Genomic DNA, 19,174 nt, shown 5'->3' with positions numbered 1-19,174 from the left:
TACACTTAAAGAAACATTCTGTATTTTGTTTCCATCATAGTCTATTGCTTAAATCCATACCAATTTTTATAAGGTTTTTCCTTTACAGACCAAAAGCACTAAGAATTAAGGACTGCTTAAGATCTTTCAAATCTTAAGTTTTTGGATTTCCAAAGGCAGCAAGTATTCACAGATACATCTGGCTTGCATGAAAATTATGCTATAATGTCAATGATAATCAAGTTAACTCCAGTATTTATTTTTCTTTATAACATTTACAGTGCATATGTTTAGAAGGTGTTACAGAGATACTTGATAGCTATGTCTAATACACGCATAACTGCAGCATGCAATGTATAACAGCTCTGGGGGCACTGTGCAATTCAGCATAAATGAGATCCCCTCCTTAAAGGCTCTCTAGGATTTGGGAATATAGCTGGGCAAAATGTACCTTCTTACCCATTTTCCCAATATTTTTAGATTCAAGCCAGTGAGTCAGAACAAAAAATGCAAACATCCCAGCTAAACTTGGTTGCAGCGTATTAGGGTTTCACTTTCATCTACCATTTCTGTACAGAAAACACTATGTCTTCTAAACACAAGCCTTGAAAAAAGGCAATATTAAGTCCCTAAGAACTCACTGCTTACTTATCTAGCATTCAGCAATATTAAACCTGCTAAAATGTAACTACACCCAACAGAAACCACTCTAATTGGGCAAGCCATGGAATGAACAGTGAAAACAAAACAAAAAATAAGAAAAGCAACCAACCAACCAAAAAAACACACATCCCAAACCCTTAACCACATTGTATCTTCTATCCATATATCAAACTACCTCATTGTACAGAACTGGGCAATATTGGAGGAAAAGAGATCAAGTGATAAGAGGCATAGAAGTCAGCAGCATAATCAAGAATGGGAACCACGTATCATGTATCACTAACAAAACAGAAGGGAACATCTTGCTTATTCTCAACACTAAACCCTGAAGAGCTAGTCAATTAAGACTCCCATATTCTCCTGAAATAGTTATTTTGTCACTGTAAACAGAAGCAACTGCTAACACAGTAACATTGACATCTTAAATAGCTGGGTTCACACAGTAAGGTTGTGGATGCTTTTTGCTTCGTTTTTTAATTTTAAATCTTTCTGTACTTACCTGATGTAAACTCAGTCCACGACTTCATGCATCAATTTTCCCTGCTGCAGTTGATGACACCAAAACACCATAAAAAAAGCAAGGAAGGAGGCTTCCTAAAGCAATTAAAACAGTGCTAATGATGTCATCAACATCCTGAGGAGGAAAGATCTTAATGACTATCTAAACTACAGTTTACAACATCCCTAATGAAGATGATTATACACTATCCTTAAGATTAGTATTTCCTAAATAGTTTGTTCCCTGCGGCACTCTCCTATCCCAAGCATCAGAATGGATTCCAGTATTATTTGTTATTCTGTGCAGTGCTTAGAGATTCTCTTTAACCTGTTCAAAATAGACATCACTGCTGTATTTTTTGAAAGAAATGATGGCTAATCATGCCCCCACAGAAAGAAAAGAAAAATAATTTAAATAAATCCACTATTGAGGATATTTCTTCCCCTGGAAATTGTCATATTTCTCAAGAATCAAAAGAATTGCATGGGGGAAAAATTCCTGAGATGCCAAGAACCAATTCTACCCCTGGAATTAATCAGAAGCTCAGCATCTCTCAATATTTTACTCGTAAAATATTTCTCTCCTTTAGATATTTAATTGCTGCACTTTTCCCTGATGCCTACCTGTAAACAGTGCTGGTATTTGCTCTTCCTCTGTCTGTCTTAATATTGTACCTATCATCAAAATTGAACTGAAACTGCTTCAATGCAAACTTGTTTTTCAGAATCTAGACTCTTGTTTCTGAATGACTTACCTAAACCAAAATTCTTTTTAAAATGCAAGGCCATAATAAAAAAAATACAGAGGAGAACGTTTTAAAATTTCCTCAGCTCTTCCTATATATTTTCAGTTTCAAAGACTTAAGCTGTTCAAGAAAGGAATTAGGTAGCAGCGTGTTTGGTAACATATGCATCCAATCACTTTTACAGAGTGCCATCACAAAACCAAATTGATACAACCGATACTAGACCTCAAAACTTCGAGAATGGTTATTGAAATAACGTGAACAAATATGGTAAGAGTGTGTTATAAGCAGGGATCAAATTGGAGGAGGTAGAAAAAACTTTCAAGCTTAATATCTAGATGCCATTCAGAAGACATCCTCTATGCATCTAACAGCACCAGTACAGCAACACACATTTGGGCTATGCTGTCAGCATTTGCTACTCTTCTCTTTGGCTCGTTAAGTTCAGATAATCAACTTGGAAAAAGAACAGGAACATTCCTTAAAGCTCTGCTATCACTACACAAAGCACCCAGCTAAGATGTTGAGATGAGAAATAAAATGAATGAGGTTTTCGTAATGCAGTTATTCTGCTTCTTGCAAGGCGTGATAAAAAGAAATTTAAAATGACTGAAGTGCAAAAATTAGTTTATCACAGTAGTGATTTACAGTTATGACTATGCTCCAAAATGGACTGAGAAGTCTGGCCACAGGGTTATTTTTAAACCTTCTAAAATTCTGTTGGGTTTCACTTGATTCGTTTTTCTCTCCTCCCCCTAAGCCCTCCTTTTTAATGGGTTGTAGAACTTTATTCTCTCCACTTTCCAAAAAGCAGCCATTCACATCTGACCAAGACCTAAATAAGTTCTCTGTTTAGAGATCTTCTGAATAGTGCTTACAGCATTTTTGTTTTTTGTTTTATCTTTATTATTATTATAAATCATGAGGTTGTTCCTGGTGGCTTCCACTGTTGTCAGATGACCTTTCGCACATAAATTACTTTTGCACATGAAGTTTTCTGTTTTGCACAACAGAAACATGGAGGGCTTTCATGCACAGTAACAGTTGCTAAGAGTTCAGAAACTAGCAGTATCTGACTTTTTTTGCTCGTTTCAGCTATTTTCACATCTGTTCCACAATATCCTGCATTGTTCTTGCTCAACTTTTAAAAAGGTTGACTAGAAAAAAAAAATCTGAAGGACTTAGGTTCCAATATTCAAAATATCACCAAAACAACAGCAAGAAAAAAGAACTAATAATGAAGCCACCAAATAAGTGGTATACACTTTCCTTCCTTCCCCCTTTCACATTAATTGCAACCACCTTATAAAGAAGTCCAGGCAGCACCCTTACTCCTTGAAAATGCCAAGTTCTCCATCCAAAAAAAAAAAAATCCTCTATTAACAGTATTTTGATATAGATTCATGATGCAGAGAAATGAAGAAAAAAACAAACACATACACACCTAAAAATAATAAAAAAATGAGTTGAAATTAGGAGCAAAGAGAATATTCTTGGGACACACAAAATCTTTAGCAATAAAGGCACATGGGAACAGTAACTGAGTTGTTTGTTGTATGGCTTCACTTTTGCTCCCCAACCCATTTTGAATCAGGGCCATGTATCGCAACTCACTGTTCAACAATTCTTTTGCATGCCTTTTGTCAGAACTCAGCATTAACATTCTTTTAGAAGATAAACACTCTATTTGCAATAAAATATTTTAGATCCTTGGCTAGTAAAATATGTATTCCTTTTTATTCTTTACTGAAAATAGCATGAGATTAAATCTGTGAGGAGAAGTGATGGGAAGTCTACAGGCTACTGTGAAGCAGCCTAATTTGACACACAGCTTACAAAAATTACACAAGTTTACTCATGTTCCAATATTAAATATGTCTTAAAGGCACGAGTACTGAAGGTCTATGTTTATGACACATGACATTCCAGTATTAATAACTCTACTATTGATTGCAGTAATGCTAAAATTTTGTTCAGTGTGATTGCTGATAAAGCAAACTCACTACACCAACCTCAGCTCACCCACTGAATTTGATCCCCGTGGGTTTATACCCCCCTTCCACCCACACACTGAAAGACAACCACCCCCCACCACGGGAGCCATGCCCAAGTACAATACACAAAACAGAATTGATACAAAAACTCACTTTCACTGGACAACATCTAAAATATGTAAATACCTGTTCCTGCAGGTCGTAGTCATAGCTATCATGCAGCAGAAGACTGAGGACATACCGAGTATAAATCATGGCATCAATGCCACACTTCTCTAGCTCTTGTCCCAGCCAGGTCTGCACTGGACCCAAAGCATGTAGCAGAGACATTTCAGAAACAGATACAGGGCCTGGATAAGAGCTTGAGGAGCTTTCAGATGGCAAACCATCCACAACAACTGTACAGATAGGGCGCATGAATCTAGGTGGTTGGCATCCTTATAACGTGAAGCATTTTCTGTAGTTGATATTCCGTCGGTATCTGGAGGTGATTTTCACTCCAGTAAATAGGAGAGAGGCTTGACTTCTAGGACAATCATTTATATTTCCTGGCAGTTAGCCGTCTAGAGACGAACATCACTCTTCAGGCATGACCAGTGAATAAACTAAATCCTAATAGCAAACACATATGTAGATGTGTTTTTCTACCTTAATTTCACATTGAGGCCAGATGCAAGTCCCCAGCAGGACCTATAAAGAGGAAAAAATGAGAAGTTGTGATATTAGATATCCATACATGAATAATATTAAACAGAGAAAAATAAAGTCAAAAGTAGTCATTTAGATACTGCTGACTCCACCTATACAGTACAGCTGCTCAGCGTCCTTTCCAAGAGTAACAGGCATTATTCCAAGTTTAAAGGTGACTTCGGAAAAGGCACTTTCTAATGCAGAAAGACAGGCTCCTTCATCAAACGCTTCACAACTATTGCATTGATTGAAATATGTTTGGCCCAGCTTTACAAGCAAGTTGAGGTTTTACTACTTTATCAGCTGAAAAGAGACACTTCGAACAAAGAAATTCACTTCAGTTGATATCAAACTACATATTTTGCATCACTACAAAACAATATAATCCTATTGTTTTGATGTGATTACCATTTATGAAACAAACAAAAAAGCATAATGTTTATAAAACACTGAAATTATGAAACTCATCTGGCCAGGAGTTTCATCAGACCAACAGAACTGTTTCTCACACCCTATCACTAAATAGTTGCTATCATTGGGTTTGGGGTTTTTCTAATTTTTTTTTTTTTTTAAAGTTTCAGTATTTTCTTTGCCTCAGGCCAACAGAGCATTTCATCATGCAAAACCTGTCCACATAAATATACGAATTTCTGAAATAACTTCAAAAAATTTGAGCAGAATTGATACATGTAAGAATTAACATTCAACCTTCAATACGTAACTGAATACCCCAGCCTTGCCTTAGCAAGTTTACACTCTAATCCAGCCTAAGAGTGAGAACACCTGTAACCCCAAATCAATTCTGGGCAGGTGAGGGGCAGAACATGCAAGCCCCACATGTGGAGGCGTTCTCCCCTCTAACCCCGAGGAAGGCAGGTCCTGCAGGAAACAAAGCCTGAAGGAAAGGAAACAAGAAGCCTGAAGCATCTAAGCAGTACCTCCTGCTTTACTTCAACCCCCTGCAAGATGCTGGGAGCAATTTGCTCAGAACAGCCATCACCTAAGGTAACTGAACAATAGGGTGCACATAGCACATGTTCGGGGGCCAAACAAAACTAAAAGGTGCCCTTACAGCAGACACCTATGTCTACAAAACAAAAGATCAGAGTTTTTAGGAGTTACAGGTTTTTCTTTGCATCACTGCCCCAGTACAGCTGCATATTCCAGAGCTTTACTGAATTAACTGTGACAGCATTGGGGAAAAAAAAAAAAAAAAAAAAAAAAGGCAAAAAAAGCTCTATGACAAAAGCCTACGCTAGTTAAAGCCACCTTATGGCTCCGATGGAGATCTCCGTTTGAGTAAGGAGGTAACACAACAGTATTCAGGCTGTGTCAGTAACATCTCTGTATTGGTCAGACTCTCACAGGCAAGCACAAATAACAGTACAGTGAAACACCTTGCAAAGTTTTTTTTTTTTTTTTTTTCTCCTTTCCTTCTCCCACTGGCACAAGAAGAGATGTGGATCTTTTCATGCGATGAACATCCCCATGCTCAATGCTCCCCAAACATTACATTTTAAAGATCTGGGGAAACTGCCCTCCTGAGCTGTCTTTTTTGGGGCAGGGAGCAGCACTAGCTGAACGTTCAGGAAATCAGCACTGTTTGGGCAGAGCTGGTAGAAAGTTCCACTGGGGCGTGCAATTATGAAAAGAGAGAAACAAACAAGAAAAAAAAAAGCAAGGGGGAGATAGTAACCAAGAAATGTGTTGCTTCTAATCCTGTAGGTCTCTCATCTACCTCTCATCTCTTCTCTTACAGCATGCAGAGAGTGGAGGGGGGGCAGAAGACACATCTGAAGCTGTCAGTGGTTTGCAAAGACACCATCAAAACAAGTCCAGGGGAGAACATGGGAAGGGCTTGCTTAAGGTGGTGACATTTTCCACTGTATGCTTTGACTACCTGACACACAGCATAGCAAAGGGCTTCTGGAAAATGAGTCGTTTCAACTCAGAGTTACTTAAACACATGGCTACATGTTCAGCATCTTGTAAGGACTCAGTTCATGCTTCAGCTTTTCCCTGAATAAGGTGAAAACACAGCCTCTCTTTCCTATCTTGACATGTATTTACATGAGGCATTTGAGGACTTCAGCTGCTGAGATCTATTGTGACAAAGCATCGCTTTGGCTGACCAGCTGCAGTACGCCTGGCTTCCTTAGATGGGTGGGGAGAGGCAGCAAGAGAGACAGAGATCATCGCTGGAGTTAAGAAACAGACAATAAAATTTCGGTAATGTTCAAGTACTGGTCAAGCTTTTTTGAATATCACATTTCAAGTCCTCTTTTTAACATTATTTTATTATGTTTAAAAAAAAACAAAAAACACAAATATAAAAACTGGAAATCGAAAAAAAAATGAAATAGTCTTTGAGAATTCTCTTGTTACAACTGTCTCAAGTACTTTGCTTTACAAGAAGTGCTAAGCACCTATTCCCATTATGTTTCAGAATAAAATTCCATGCAAACTGGGAAACATTTTCCCAACACAGCACTAGACAGAGGTTTTTCATATCAAATCAACACACGTCTATCAAATAGCAAACATTTCTGCTAGCAGATGCGAAGCTCAACTTCACAGATAATATTATCCGAGAAATAAGTCAGCATCCCTTTCTGATCTCTTTCACACTGTCTCGTTAATACAGCCTCCATCCTCACAATGGTCACAGCTAACCTGAACACAGACATGACAGTGCAGCTTTAGGAACTAGTGCAGCGCTTGTTACTTTGACCACCAAGTTGGAAAGAATTCTCCATTTTCAGCTGTAAAACATGATGGAGGGACATGCCTTGCAATGACAATTATTAAATAAAAATCTACACATATCTACCAATAGTTTGTGAAAACTGTATTGATTACTTACAAATGCCAAAGTCAAAAATACACGATGAAATGCTTTCAAAAGAATTTCTCCTTACTCCACTAACTAGCACATCTTCCTTTTAAGTAGCCTTCAGTTTTTGTGACACCAATCAATGACCTTCACAAGGTCAGTGACAGCCAGCCTATGAAGTGTCCTGTGCAGGAAAGAGACTGCAATATTGTGTAAATAAACACTGACTTCACCACTTCGACTACTTTAGAATAGATTCTCTTCCTCAAAACTTGACTCAGTGTGATAACCACTAAACGTTCCTTGAACCCAAAAAACAAACAGCTGTAGACAGTCACCCAGTTTTAGTATGCTTACACGTAGTTACAGCAAAGGCAACAGCTCGAAGTGTTCTGTAGGAAAAAAAAACACAGGAGGAGGACCAATGGTATGGAAATTGAAGCTGAACGCTCCACGCCAGTCCCTATGGTGCTGTCTTTTATGGTAAATAGTCTTTTTTGAAGACAAAAATCTTAGTCTTCCTTGTAAGCAAAATGGGATGTAGCTATTGCTGTGACAAATGCATAAAAATAATTCAGAGCATCTTGAGCCACAAAAATACCTTTGTGACAGTTGTGTCTACAGATAAGTTTTATACTGCAAAATTACACTAAGATTACTAAAGAGTACAATAAAATAAAGATGTAATTAAATCACTCTTCATTTAAACTGACGCAGGCCCACCCAGAAAGTGCTAGCATCCCAACAGAAAGAGCAAACTCTACAAAATCACGCCAGGTGAGACATTTCCACACCTTCACCAACTTTTTTCTCCATCATTCCCTTTTGTACAAAAAGCAGTTATTTTACAGAACTTAAGAGGGAAAGTTGGTTCTTTTTTCCCCCCAATCGTTTTTAATCTTGGAAAACAGTGAACAAAGCCAAACCACAAAACCCACTGAATTAATCTAAGGTTGCCTCATCTGTATTTTATCAGCACCAAGAGGCCCCTGAAAATTACACATTTATATGGAAAGGTTCTGAACAAACACCTTTAAATGAAAAAAGTAAATAGACTTCATGCTTTAACAAGCCTTCCTAAAGATATACCTAATATCAAGACTTAAAGGAGCAGAAAATATTGGAATAGAAAAAAAAAAGTGCCTTATTACTGTCCTTTCAGTAAACTAAAGGACAAGACTGCTTCTTGTAGATCATAAAAATATAACTTAAAATGAGGCAAACCATTTGCAGAGTTAAGTTCACAATACCAGGGTCCATACCCAACTGGAAAAAAATAATAGGATCTACAATAGGATCTATTTCTTTGCACAATCTGCAAATAAAGACTCTCAGGCAACAAAGCTTTCTTACACACTGCTGTGCACCTTCTACAGAGAAGTCAGCCTCTTAGATAAAGCTACAGATGCCACCTTCCTCCCTCCCTCCACTCCCAGGAGGGATAACCATCACACCTGGGCCTCCAGAGCTTCATTCTGGATGTTCACAATTAGACTAAACCTTGTCACACAGTAGTTGTCCTAAGGGTTGTTTACACAAAATTTCCTCTAATAATTGGTGAAATGTGCCAGCACATGCCATAGTTTACAATTAAAAGCTCTCGTTTTTGAAAGTTGGGTTTGCTTTGCTTCCATCTCTGACAACGTATGACAATTTTTCAAGGAATGAAAAAGCTATTACAGAATTCTTTCTTTAAATGTGAGTATCAAAGTCCACACTTGTTAAGCTGAACATACATTTTAGCAGTACTTTTCCCCAGAATAGTTTTATTAAAAGCCAGCAAACAATCCTTCCTCTCCCTGACAACTACACGTGGGTAAATCTGCAAATCCTAATTAGTATAAATTGAAAGTGAAAATTTTATCATGTGTGGTCAATAACATTCAAAGTTATGAATTCACCTTAGTAACTTTCAATCCCCCTCTAGAAGACTGACCATCAAAAGTACCGTCCCATCATATGATGGTAACAGAAGTCCACATTTTCTCTGACGTATTATGGAGGAATCATCAATTTTACCGTCATTTGTTTTGTTTCTTTCAGTGAAAAATCTCAACAAATCCTTAATATGCAAGCCAAACAGTCACACACAGGGGAAAGCACTGTCAAAGCCCAGAAACAAAGCCTATTTAAAAATCCAGTGAACAATGGAATCTGTGTCCTTAATGAATTTCACATGGCATTTAAAAGACATGTGAATCCAGAAGAAGCTGTTATTTTTTAATCACATTCTTTGTGAATCTAAGAAATTTGGCTGTGTTGTCTTCAGAGCAAGGACAGCCTTTTTTTGTGTTGGCGACGGTTGATGTTATTGTACAACAAATAGAGCAGGGACTCAATTCATGACTAAGGCTCTGAAACACTATCGTAAACCAAAAAAATTGATAATGCTTGTGCTGGAAACTAACCTCTCCCTCCATCCCATTTCAGACAATTTCTGCCACAAAGCTTCAGAAGCCTTGTGTCACAATAAGCACAGATTAAAACACCCAAGTGGAATGAAAGCAAGGAGTGCTAAAGTAGTCGCAGACATACACACAGCTCTTTTAGATATTTAGGATTAACTTTTATATATATACTGAGAAATGCACGAGTGGTACAATTTTGTTTTCACAATGGATATAGGTTCTAGAGTACCTCAGTCATATCAGAGAAGCACACACGGGACAGAAACCAGTGAGTGGCTGTCACTGCAAGATTTTTTTTCCTTGAATAATCTGCTCACCTATTTTCATAACGCTTATCCAAATGAAAATCTGAAGCTGCTAATCCTGTGTAAATGCTTAATGGAATTACTCAAAGAATTCATGAGTTACCACATAAGCCTCATTTTCTTAGCGAAGAGAAAGAACGCAGATATAACCAAGATGACACAAAGGAAGGCACGAGCACCGTTCTGTAGGATTTTGCACTGGGACCTGTGTTGCTTAATAAATTCATAAATGACCTGGAAGATGGGGTAAGTGACATAGAGAAGAATTTAGCAAGTTACAGCAAGCTAGCAGGGACTATGAGCACAGAGCAACTGAAAAACTGCAGGACTTTATGAAACTGAGCAACTCGGCAATAAAAATCAAACAAAATTCCACGTAGATAAACTTGAAGGGAGACCAGGCAGGAATAAAACCCTCGTGCTACTACTAATAAGCTCCTTATACAAAACAGTGAGCTTTGAGCTCACTGCTCACCGCAGAAACAAGCTCCTAAGTAGTATGTTGGAAATTTCATGAAACCAGAAACGAGGAGCCAGCAGCAGTTGAAAGACCAAACCACATTACAAAACCAAAGCCATCTCTGGCACCACATTCACGTTTTGCCCACTCGCTGTACGCTGCTGCAATGGATGCACCTTTAAATTATCCCAACCTGTGCTTAACACACACATACATGAACGGTGAGGAGCATGGGGTAGAGATTGCACTGGCTTGGCCTGGGCTAGAATTAATTTTCTTCACGGCAGCTCGTATCCTGCTATGTTTTGGCTTTGTGACCAAACCAGCCTTGATAACTGGGGTGCTGGAGCTATTCAGAGCGGCGCTCACACCGTGTCAAGGGCTTCTCTGGCTCTCAGGCTGCACGGCCAGCAAGGAGGCTGGGCTGGGAGGGGGCAGACCCAGGACAGCCGACCCAGGTGGCTGAAGGGATGTCCCATGCCGTGTGGTGTTGCACTCAGCAGTAAAAGTTGGGGAAAAGATTTGGTGATGGGGGAACGACACAAAGACGTTGGGAGTTGGGGCATCTGTGCTCCCATGTACCCGTTACTCATGAAGGAACCCTGCTTTCCTGGCAATGGCAAAACATCTGCCTTCAGGGGGAAGCAGCGAGTTCATTCTTTCTTTTGCTTTACCCATTGAATTGCCTTATCTCAGCCCACAAGTTCTCTCCCTTTTACCCTTCTGATCCTCTTCCCCATCCTGCTGGGAAAAAGCGAGCAAGTGGCTGTGCGGTGTCAGCTAACCCACAGCAGCTCACAGAGCCTCGGTCCTGTGATATCAAAACAGCCGTGCCCTCCCTGGATAGGGACTGACTGCAAGAACTCCATACAAAACTTCACACAAGAGCTATGAGGAATTCCTTGTCAGATTCTGAGGACACAAAACATACATATTTAGATGAGCTCCAAATAAAATTGAGGAGAGGACCCTCAGAAGTTTCCAACTAGGCAAACCACACTGGGCTCAGGAAATCCCTTAAGACTGAGAACAGTGCGGGGCAGAGGTACTGTTCGGGAGAGGTATCCCAAATATTCCCCCTGTTCATTTTTCTTCTGCAACAGCTCACTTACAGATGCTGCTGCAGACAAGTACCGGATTTGACAAAGCCTTTGTCTGCACCAGTACAGTTGTTCTCATAAAACATTCATGTTCACCATAATACAAGAACACCACTCCAAAGAAAAGGAGCTGGAGGAGTTCAATTAGCTGATCCACTCGCAGAGCTGCACATTAACACACACGAACTTTGTGACAAGATGTCAGAACATCAATCCTGCCGGAGAGCAGAGCGCTAACGGAGCTGGGGGAAACAGTCACGGAGGCCTGCCGAGTCAGCCGGTGAGGCGCCTGCACAAGGTTCAGCTGCACAGCTGAGATGCCGATATTCTTGGTGAGCTATATGTAGTCTGATTCCTTGAAATGTGTAAAATAAACTGGGAGATGTACAATTCGTTAGTTTAAAAGAGGCAAGATAGAGGGAAAAGCACAACCGAGCAGCAAAGCCTATGGACGCTGCAAACAGTCACAGCACACTACGTCCATCGCGTATCAAAACTTCTTCACTTTCCAGAACTACAAGATCTGGAAGTGGCTTCACAGTCAGACTCTTTTGAAAAGGTTCCTATTATGTACAGCACACTTCTTAGAAGTGCCTTTACATGGTGAATACATAGGAAGTGGCTCTCCACTAACAGGACGTAGGGATGTAACTCATGAGCCCTATCAGTCGGCAAGTTTTGCAGAACCTCTTTCAACAGTGTCTTAATATTTTACTGAACAAATTCTATCTTCAAGACAGAGTATGGTTGTCTCAGAGCATCGCTCAGGAAACTTTCAGGAGATCAAGGCTCACTATCAAAGATGTATTAAAAAAATCCAAAAGCAGTAACTTCATTTTACAGCACATAACCAGTACATCCATTCCCATTAACTTCAGGGAGTCTGGAGCAGTTCTGACAGAGCTGACACAGCTGATAAACGAAGCAATTTCTGGTACCACACATCCATTGTGTGGCCATACCAGACAAGTTTAAGGGCAGCGAACTTGTAAACTGCTCCCCTCGCCCCTGCCAAAACTATCACATCTCCCAAAATTTCTGTATTTGTTATAAAAATGCCTTTTGACTATTAAGAACACCTTCAAATATTGATCTGCTTTAATAAACCAGAAGATGTTTGTAGATGTATGAAACTACAGGAGTGAAATACTGCCTCACTGGCCAGCCATCATTAACATTGGCACCATTTACATCATTTCAATTAGAATTTGTCCAAACGAGGTTATCCATCTATCAATACAATCCTAATAATTCTCTTCATAAAAAAAAACGTATACCGCCATGAGACAGCCTTTTTTTCCAATTTAGTTTATTACTGTCCAAAACTGAATTTTGAACTAAAGTTGAAGCTTTTGAACTAAATTTAGAAGTGGTGCTTGACCTAAGTTTTACTTGTTTAAACAAGACTACAGCCTTTTTAAAATCCTATCTGTAAAAAGCGACATGTACTCTCATCACCTAATTTAGAAATAGGTATTTTTAATAAGCTTAAAAATACAAATTGGAATCTATAGACAAGGAATTTAAGCATTTTCTACTTTAAAAGTGAACTTAGGAAACTACAGGTAACTGACAACATTGGAAGCAATTACTATTACTACCAGCACCAGTGCCAGTTTGTGAGAACTAGAAGTGAGAGCTTTTATCCTAGCGGTAACACACTTTCAAGAGAAGAATGACACCAGCAGCAGCACCTTCATGGGGAAACCTGCTGACACAAAAGCCAGGCAGGGTAAACGGCACCTCAGCTGTGCACTGCTGCCGTGAGAGGATGTCCCTGCGTTTGCCTGGAAGGAACGGTAGGAGATGCTCAGCAGTTTGGCCCTGTACAAAACCTATCCACTGCGTGGCTGCACGGATGAATGGGAGCGGTTTGTTGTGCATGGGAGAAAAATCATTTTTGGTGGGCGGGTGGCAAGCACAAGTAAGCGGTCAACTTTTGTTGCCACAGAATTTCTCCATCAGGTGTAAGAGAGGAAGTGGCACTGCCGCCTTTGTGTAACTCAGCAGATTCAGCCTTCAAACAAGCAGAATCCCTCTGCAACAGCAGCCTGGAGATGTCACAGTACTGCTGCTGCAGGTTCTGGTAACAGAGAGGTTAACTCCAGCACTGCAGCTAGCCTGCAATATTGCAGATCACCAAGGTGTGGAGAATGCAAGAGGAACACTGGGTGCTGGTTCAGAGGAAGGCATACACGCACCTCCAAAGTGCCATGCCAACACCAGCTCTCCGACAGTTCTGCTGTGTTTCTTTTTCCCAGTGAAGGGTATCAGCATGATTTAAGCGTTTCAATTTCAAACTGCAGGTCTCAGCAGCACACCTCACGTCTGTAACACCCAGGGAAGGCTTGGATGGACTGCTGCAGGGCCGGAGAGAAGTCCCTGTCTAGCTGTAACTTCAAGGAGGAGACAGCTAGTCTTTTTTGTTCAGACCCCTGAGAATTTTTTACAAGGACGTATTTATCAAAAGCTCTATCTTTTCCTACGTGCATGTACAAAAGCAGCAGACTACACATTACTGATTACTATCATCACTCTTTGATAATTCTCTCAGGTTTAAGAAAAGAAACAGAGCTAATAAAAAACAAATCCAAATATATAACTAAGATCACCAAGGAAGCACGTTTTAAACCCACCGAGACACTTATCTTCAGGACTTTTGGCACGTAAAACCTGTAAGCTTCCTACCATTCCCATCTCAATAGACCTACTAATTTTTCTGCCACGTAGAACACATGGGGGCTTTCCAACGCCACCGAGAAGAATGCAGCCATATCACGGAAAGATCAGACAAATGCTCTCTACTGTTTTGACCCCTCTGCTTCCTGCCTTCTTGATGCCTTGCCCAACTCCTGGAGCGGTTTGAGCCACCTCCTGTGAGCAGCTCTCTGCTGGAGCCTGAACCCCATTCCCAGGCAGGCAGTAATGGCCTGGAGAACAAAGTCCTGCAGGCGTCCATCGCAGCAGACCTGCCTCCAGCTTCAGAGCCTCTCCAAGCACAGACACAGCCACCCATGTGCCCTACCGGGCTGCCAGGCACTGACACCCATGGGGCATCACCCCCCAGTGGCAGTGGGGCCACCCCGATAAAGCATTGGGTTCTCTTTACCACCCCATGGCCACCATTTTCACGCAACCATATAGCATTTAATTCAGTTAAAATGAAATTTAGTCTGAGGCATACTTTGCATCTTTCAGCTGGGGAGGGAAAAGGAGAATGAAGGAGAATGAATTATGAATTCCAGACATGCAATAGCTCCTGTCCATTTAAAGGCAGAGGTATTTCTCCAGCTATTTATACCTTCAGAGTCAATAACCCAGCCGTACCCAGCAATGACCACGCTATACATTTTACTTTATTTCATTAACTTGTACGTGGTTCTTCTCTGAATGCTTACTATTGAAGTCCTCTATATTTGGTTGAGGTTTTCTGTACTTGGTCTGTGATTCAAAGCACTCGTTACTGTCTTTTTGAAAAAGCTTAAAAAGAGCCCCACGAAGGGTTTTAAAAACAAATATTCTTGCCTGACTATACAGTATTTTCGGTATCTCTTTCCATTAAAAAATGGTATCACAAATTCAGTTGGGAGCTACATATAGAGAAGGTTTTCATTAATAGTTGTGCAAAAATGTGTAATATCTCAGGCACAAGAAGCTCGATGCTAATGAAGAGCTCTGAAAAGCTGAATTTCCGAGCTCTATGAATTAACCAGCAGAGAAGATATTGACTTTGCAGTGAAGAAAATACAGCAGAGCTACAAAGGAAATTGTCGCACTGGCTTTTCCCCTGCACCCTTATCACCTCTGATTTTTAATCTTAAGTATTAGTAAATAAAATGCCATATATTTATCAAATGGAATATAGAAGCAGGAGACTCAACAATTTTCAGAGTAACAATTAAGGAAAGAATGAATATATATTTTGGCATTCAACTGCATGTTAACATGTATTTTATTCAGTTTATACTGTCACACCCTTGGGGAAAAAAAAATTCTTCCTTAAAAACGGTGCTGCCATTTGTTGCCATATTCTATCTCACCTATATGATTAGATACATTCCTTAAAAATATTACTGATTATTCAAAAAAAGTTTACAGACTAAGCAGGTAGGACAGGTTAGCATTGCTTTTAAAACAAAACTAAGCATTTGCTACTTCAAAGGACAGCTGGAAAATGTATTTTTACTGAAACACAGAATATTTAACCATCACCGCAGAAAATCTCTTACAAAAACACGGGCTCAGCATTATATTACTTCTCTTCAAGGAAGTTACTGTGCTGTTAACCAAGGTATTTCTTTCACAACTCAAGTTCAAAGTTACTAAAAACTGGAACTCTGAGGTTTTTCTCAAGCCGATAAGATATCCTGTTCAGAGTCACTGGTGAAAAAAAAAACACATCTACATAAATGTGAAAATTAAACTAACAGCTGGACCTCCAGAATCATTTTATAACTCGTGTCACCCCACACAACTCAACGTGACCTCCAGTAAAGCAGTTCCAAAGACTTCAATAGGAGACTTAAGGCAAGAAGCCCCCTGGGTTGTTCTGTGCCCCCGCTGAGCACAGCAGCCATAGAAGCAGCAGAGTGAACTTCTACCCCAGAAGACAGCACCAGAATGAAAGTCACTCAACAGCAACCTTTAGCTAATTAGTAGCAATCATTAGCTCAAAACCTTCAGCCAGCTGAATTAAACCACCACGAAAAAGCAGAAGCTATTCCTTCAACTTCCTAAGGAAAGTCACCGCTCCGACAAACCGCTGGAAGCCAGCTTTGTTCCTTTCAGGACGCTCCAACACCCCAAATTCCCTGTCCTGTTTTAAGGTTGCACTCCTAGTCAGCCACAGTCTTCAAATTTGTTTCAAGTTTGTAATAACAGATTACAGTGTCACAAGGATTTAGTGAGAATTAATTACTCATTCAGTGGCAGCAATATGCATTTCTGATTTCTTCATTAGCGATGCTTCGAGCAGCCTTTTTCCTTTAGGCTAATAAAACACCGGATTTTCTTAAAAAGCATATATGACACATCCTAAATGACCGAAATAATTTCTTTAATCACTCTGTGTATGTTTGAGAGTGTTTTGCCACTTTACTGTTAAAGATTATCTCAATCCAAATCTTGACTAAGCTAACATTACCTGGGATAACCTTGCAGAGCATACCTTGCAACTCAGCCCCGCTGTTCTGATGGGAAAACTACACAATCTTATGAAAACGGCTTTATTTTCTCCGGCCTTCAGCTAGCCCCTAATCTCTTACTCTCTTATCTCTGCACTTTCTTTAACAGGACGCAAAGCCCCTCCTGCAGCACGACTACACAGCTCTCCTACAACCCGGCTAGCTCATTTAACCGAGCCTCCAAAACAGCAGCGAAAACCCAACCCACACCCGATTTAATAACATATGAATGGCTGAACAGCTCCTCCTTTCCATCCAGCATCTCAACCACGGGCACGTTAAGATGCAGCAACGTGCTTCGATTCACTCCGCCACACAGCTGATAGGAAAATGCCGGTCTCATCCAGCCCAGCCCACCGAGCACGCCTTGTTCCCTCAGTACTCTTATATTAACTTAATAACAGCATGGGGAAGATTTTTCTTTAAGTTACAGAAAGTACAAAAAACAATCTTCAGATTTTATTCCTACTACAATTTAATTTTATTTCTAAATGTGTTGGTTTTTTTTCTCCTTTGGCACAGAGAATAAGTTTTCACCTGCAATCGCTTCTCGAATAAGACCTAGAAAGTTACAGCCATGAGTAAGGCTCGCGTTGACTGTATGTTTGAAACTTCCTCCTTGATGCACTAAATCACTGAAATGAGAAATTTACACATTCCCAAATTACATTAAAAATGAAAATTTTTACAGCAAGCCTGCGTACAGACTATGCATAAACTCAGCAGGATATAATTAAATCTACTGTATATAATAACAGTAAAATGAATTTAAATTAATTTACACTCAACAAAAAAAAAAGTTAAAAATGAAATTAAATCTATAATTGAGCGTCCACGCTGCTTCCTTGGAAATAAAGCTCTTGGAAGGACAGGTGCCCAAGTGGACATACAGATACTAGGTTATAAGCAGAATCTAAATAACCAAGGAATAGTTTGATGGGGGTAAATCCAGATACTTGCATGTGAAATTAAAAAGGAAATAGCACATTAAAAATTCAAAATTCTCAGTAGCTTCCAATATAGCTAGAGAAAGAACTTTTAGTAAGAAGCTTGTGAAAGGAGAATCTTTTTTACTGAATGTTCAAAGAACAAAAAACCGTCATGGCCGATAAAATGCACATTGGATCCCTCAACAACCATTATAAATGCACCCAAGCAGCTGCTGGGGAAAGTCCAAGATCCCTTACAGTAAAAATGTTGTAACTGGCTGGTATAGATCTCTTTCTACTAAAGCATTTGAGAAGTCCTGCAGTTAGCTGATATTTCTGCCTAGAAAAATCTGGTAAATGGTTTCCAAATTAAAAAGAAAACATGCTTTTCCCTCATAACAGCCAATTTTCGTTTTATCTATGTACTCAAATGCAACCGAGCATTCAAATATTCATTTGAACATTTTTATTTTGCATCACGAAATTAACTTTACTGAGAAAATTTCTTGGGAAAAAAAACACACAGAGCAAGGCAAACAGAAGACAACTCATTTCAGTAATCACATTTCCAAATGACCTGTGCAGCCTGTCATTGGTCTTGGACTGAAGCGAAGGACTCCAACCTCTATCCCCCAATACAAAGTACCCCAAGAAACAGGGCACGTTAAAGAGCTTCCAGAAGAAGATCTGCATTCCAGGCTCCACGAGCAGCACAGATAACTAGAACAGTCCCTGCTACTTCTCTTAGCCTACAGGAATTCCAAGTCTTGCTGCCCTCATCACATTCTGCTTCACCAGACGTTGTTACTCATCTCTTACGGTAGGAAGTTATTACCTGCAGTTACTAGCCATTAGTTGTCATTACCATTAGCCAATTTTAGGGGCTCCACACAATCATTCCATCGGACATGTATGAAACATACACTATCAATGCATGTCTTAAGGGAGAGAAAAGGAGAGGAGGAAATAAGGGTCTTTTTCTCTCACAATCCACAGATACCCCTGGATTTAAATACATCTATACATATATTCTTTGAATATATTAACATTTAAATGGATTTTAAGGAAATATTTAGCACGTACCACTTTCAAACATCCACCATTATGCATTTCGTATGCTTCTTTAAGCAGAGTCTAAACCAACAGATGATTTTGCTGGGAATTAGCTAAATAGATAGAAGAAGTTCATTCTGACTCTACAGCACTGTTCCTAAAAACTAGGAAAATTCCACAGAAAATTCACTCGTGCTAATTATAAAACCAACCTCTTGGCTTCTTTCGTTGCCCCTATTCACCTAGGAACGAGATGCTCAAGAAGGACAAATGGAGTTGGGGCTAAGTTATGAGCAGTATCTAGATCTTCCTCTGTCCCTGTTCCTGCTAGAA

At 39.8% G+C, this 19,174-nt stretch overlaps 1 protein-coding gene across 4 annotated transcripts in view; it reads right to left on the bottom strand.

Moving 5' to 3' along the window:
- The window catches only part of KIAA0232 (KIAA0232 ortholog), a 67,701-nt gene that overhangs the window by 46,407 nt on the left and 2,120 nt on the right, over nucleotides 1-19,174 (bottom strand). For 2 of the 4 annotated variants that reach the window (XM_038178789.2, XM_038178790.2), the window contains exon 2: nucleotides 4,067-4,570. In XM_038178789.2, the coding sequence (XP_038034717.2) occupies nucleotides 4,067-4,297 (231 nt within the window). In that variant the 5' untranslated portion in view covers nucleotides 4,298-4,570. The remainder of the gene's footprint in view (nucleotides 1-4,066; nucleotides 4,571-19,174) is intronic. The other 2 variants (XM_038178791.2, XM_072037796.1) reach the window with 1 other exon arrangement.

This window comes from Anas platyrhynchos, chromosome 4 (genome assembly GCF_047663525.1).
Source record: "Anas platyrhynchos isolate ZD024472 breed Pekin duck chromosome 4, IASCAAS_PekinDuck_T2T, whole genome shotgun sequence".
NCBI classification, from domain to species: Eukaryota; Metazoa; Chordata; class Aves; order Anseriformes; family Anatidae; genus Anas; species Anas platyrhynchos.
The sequence above is the reverse complement of the archived record's forward strand: the minus strand, read 5'-3'. Positions and strand labels throughout refer to the sequence as shown.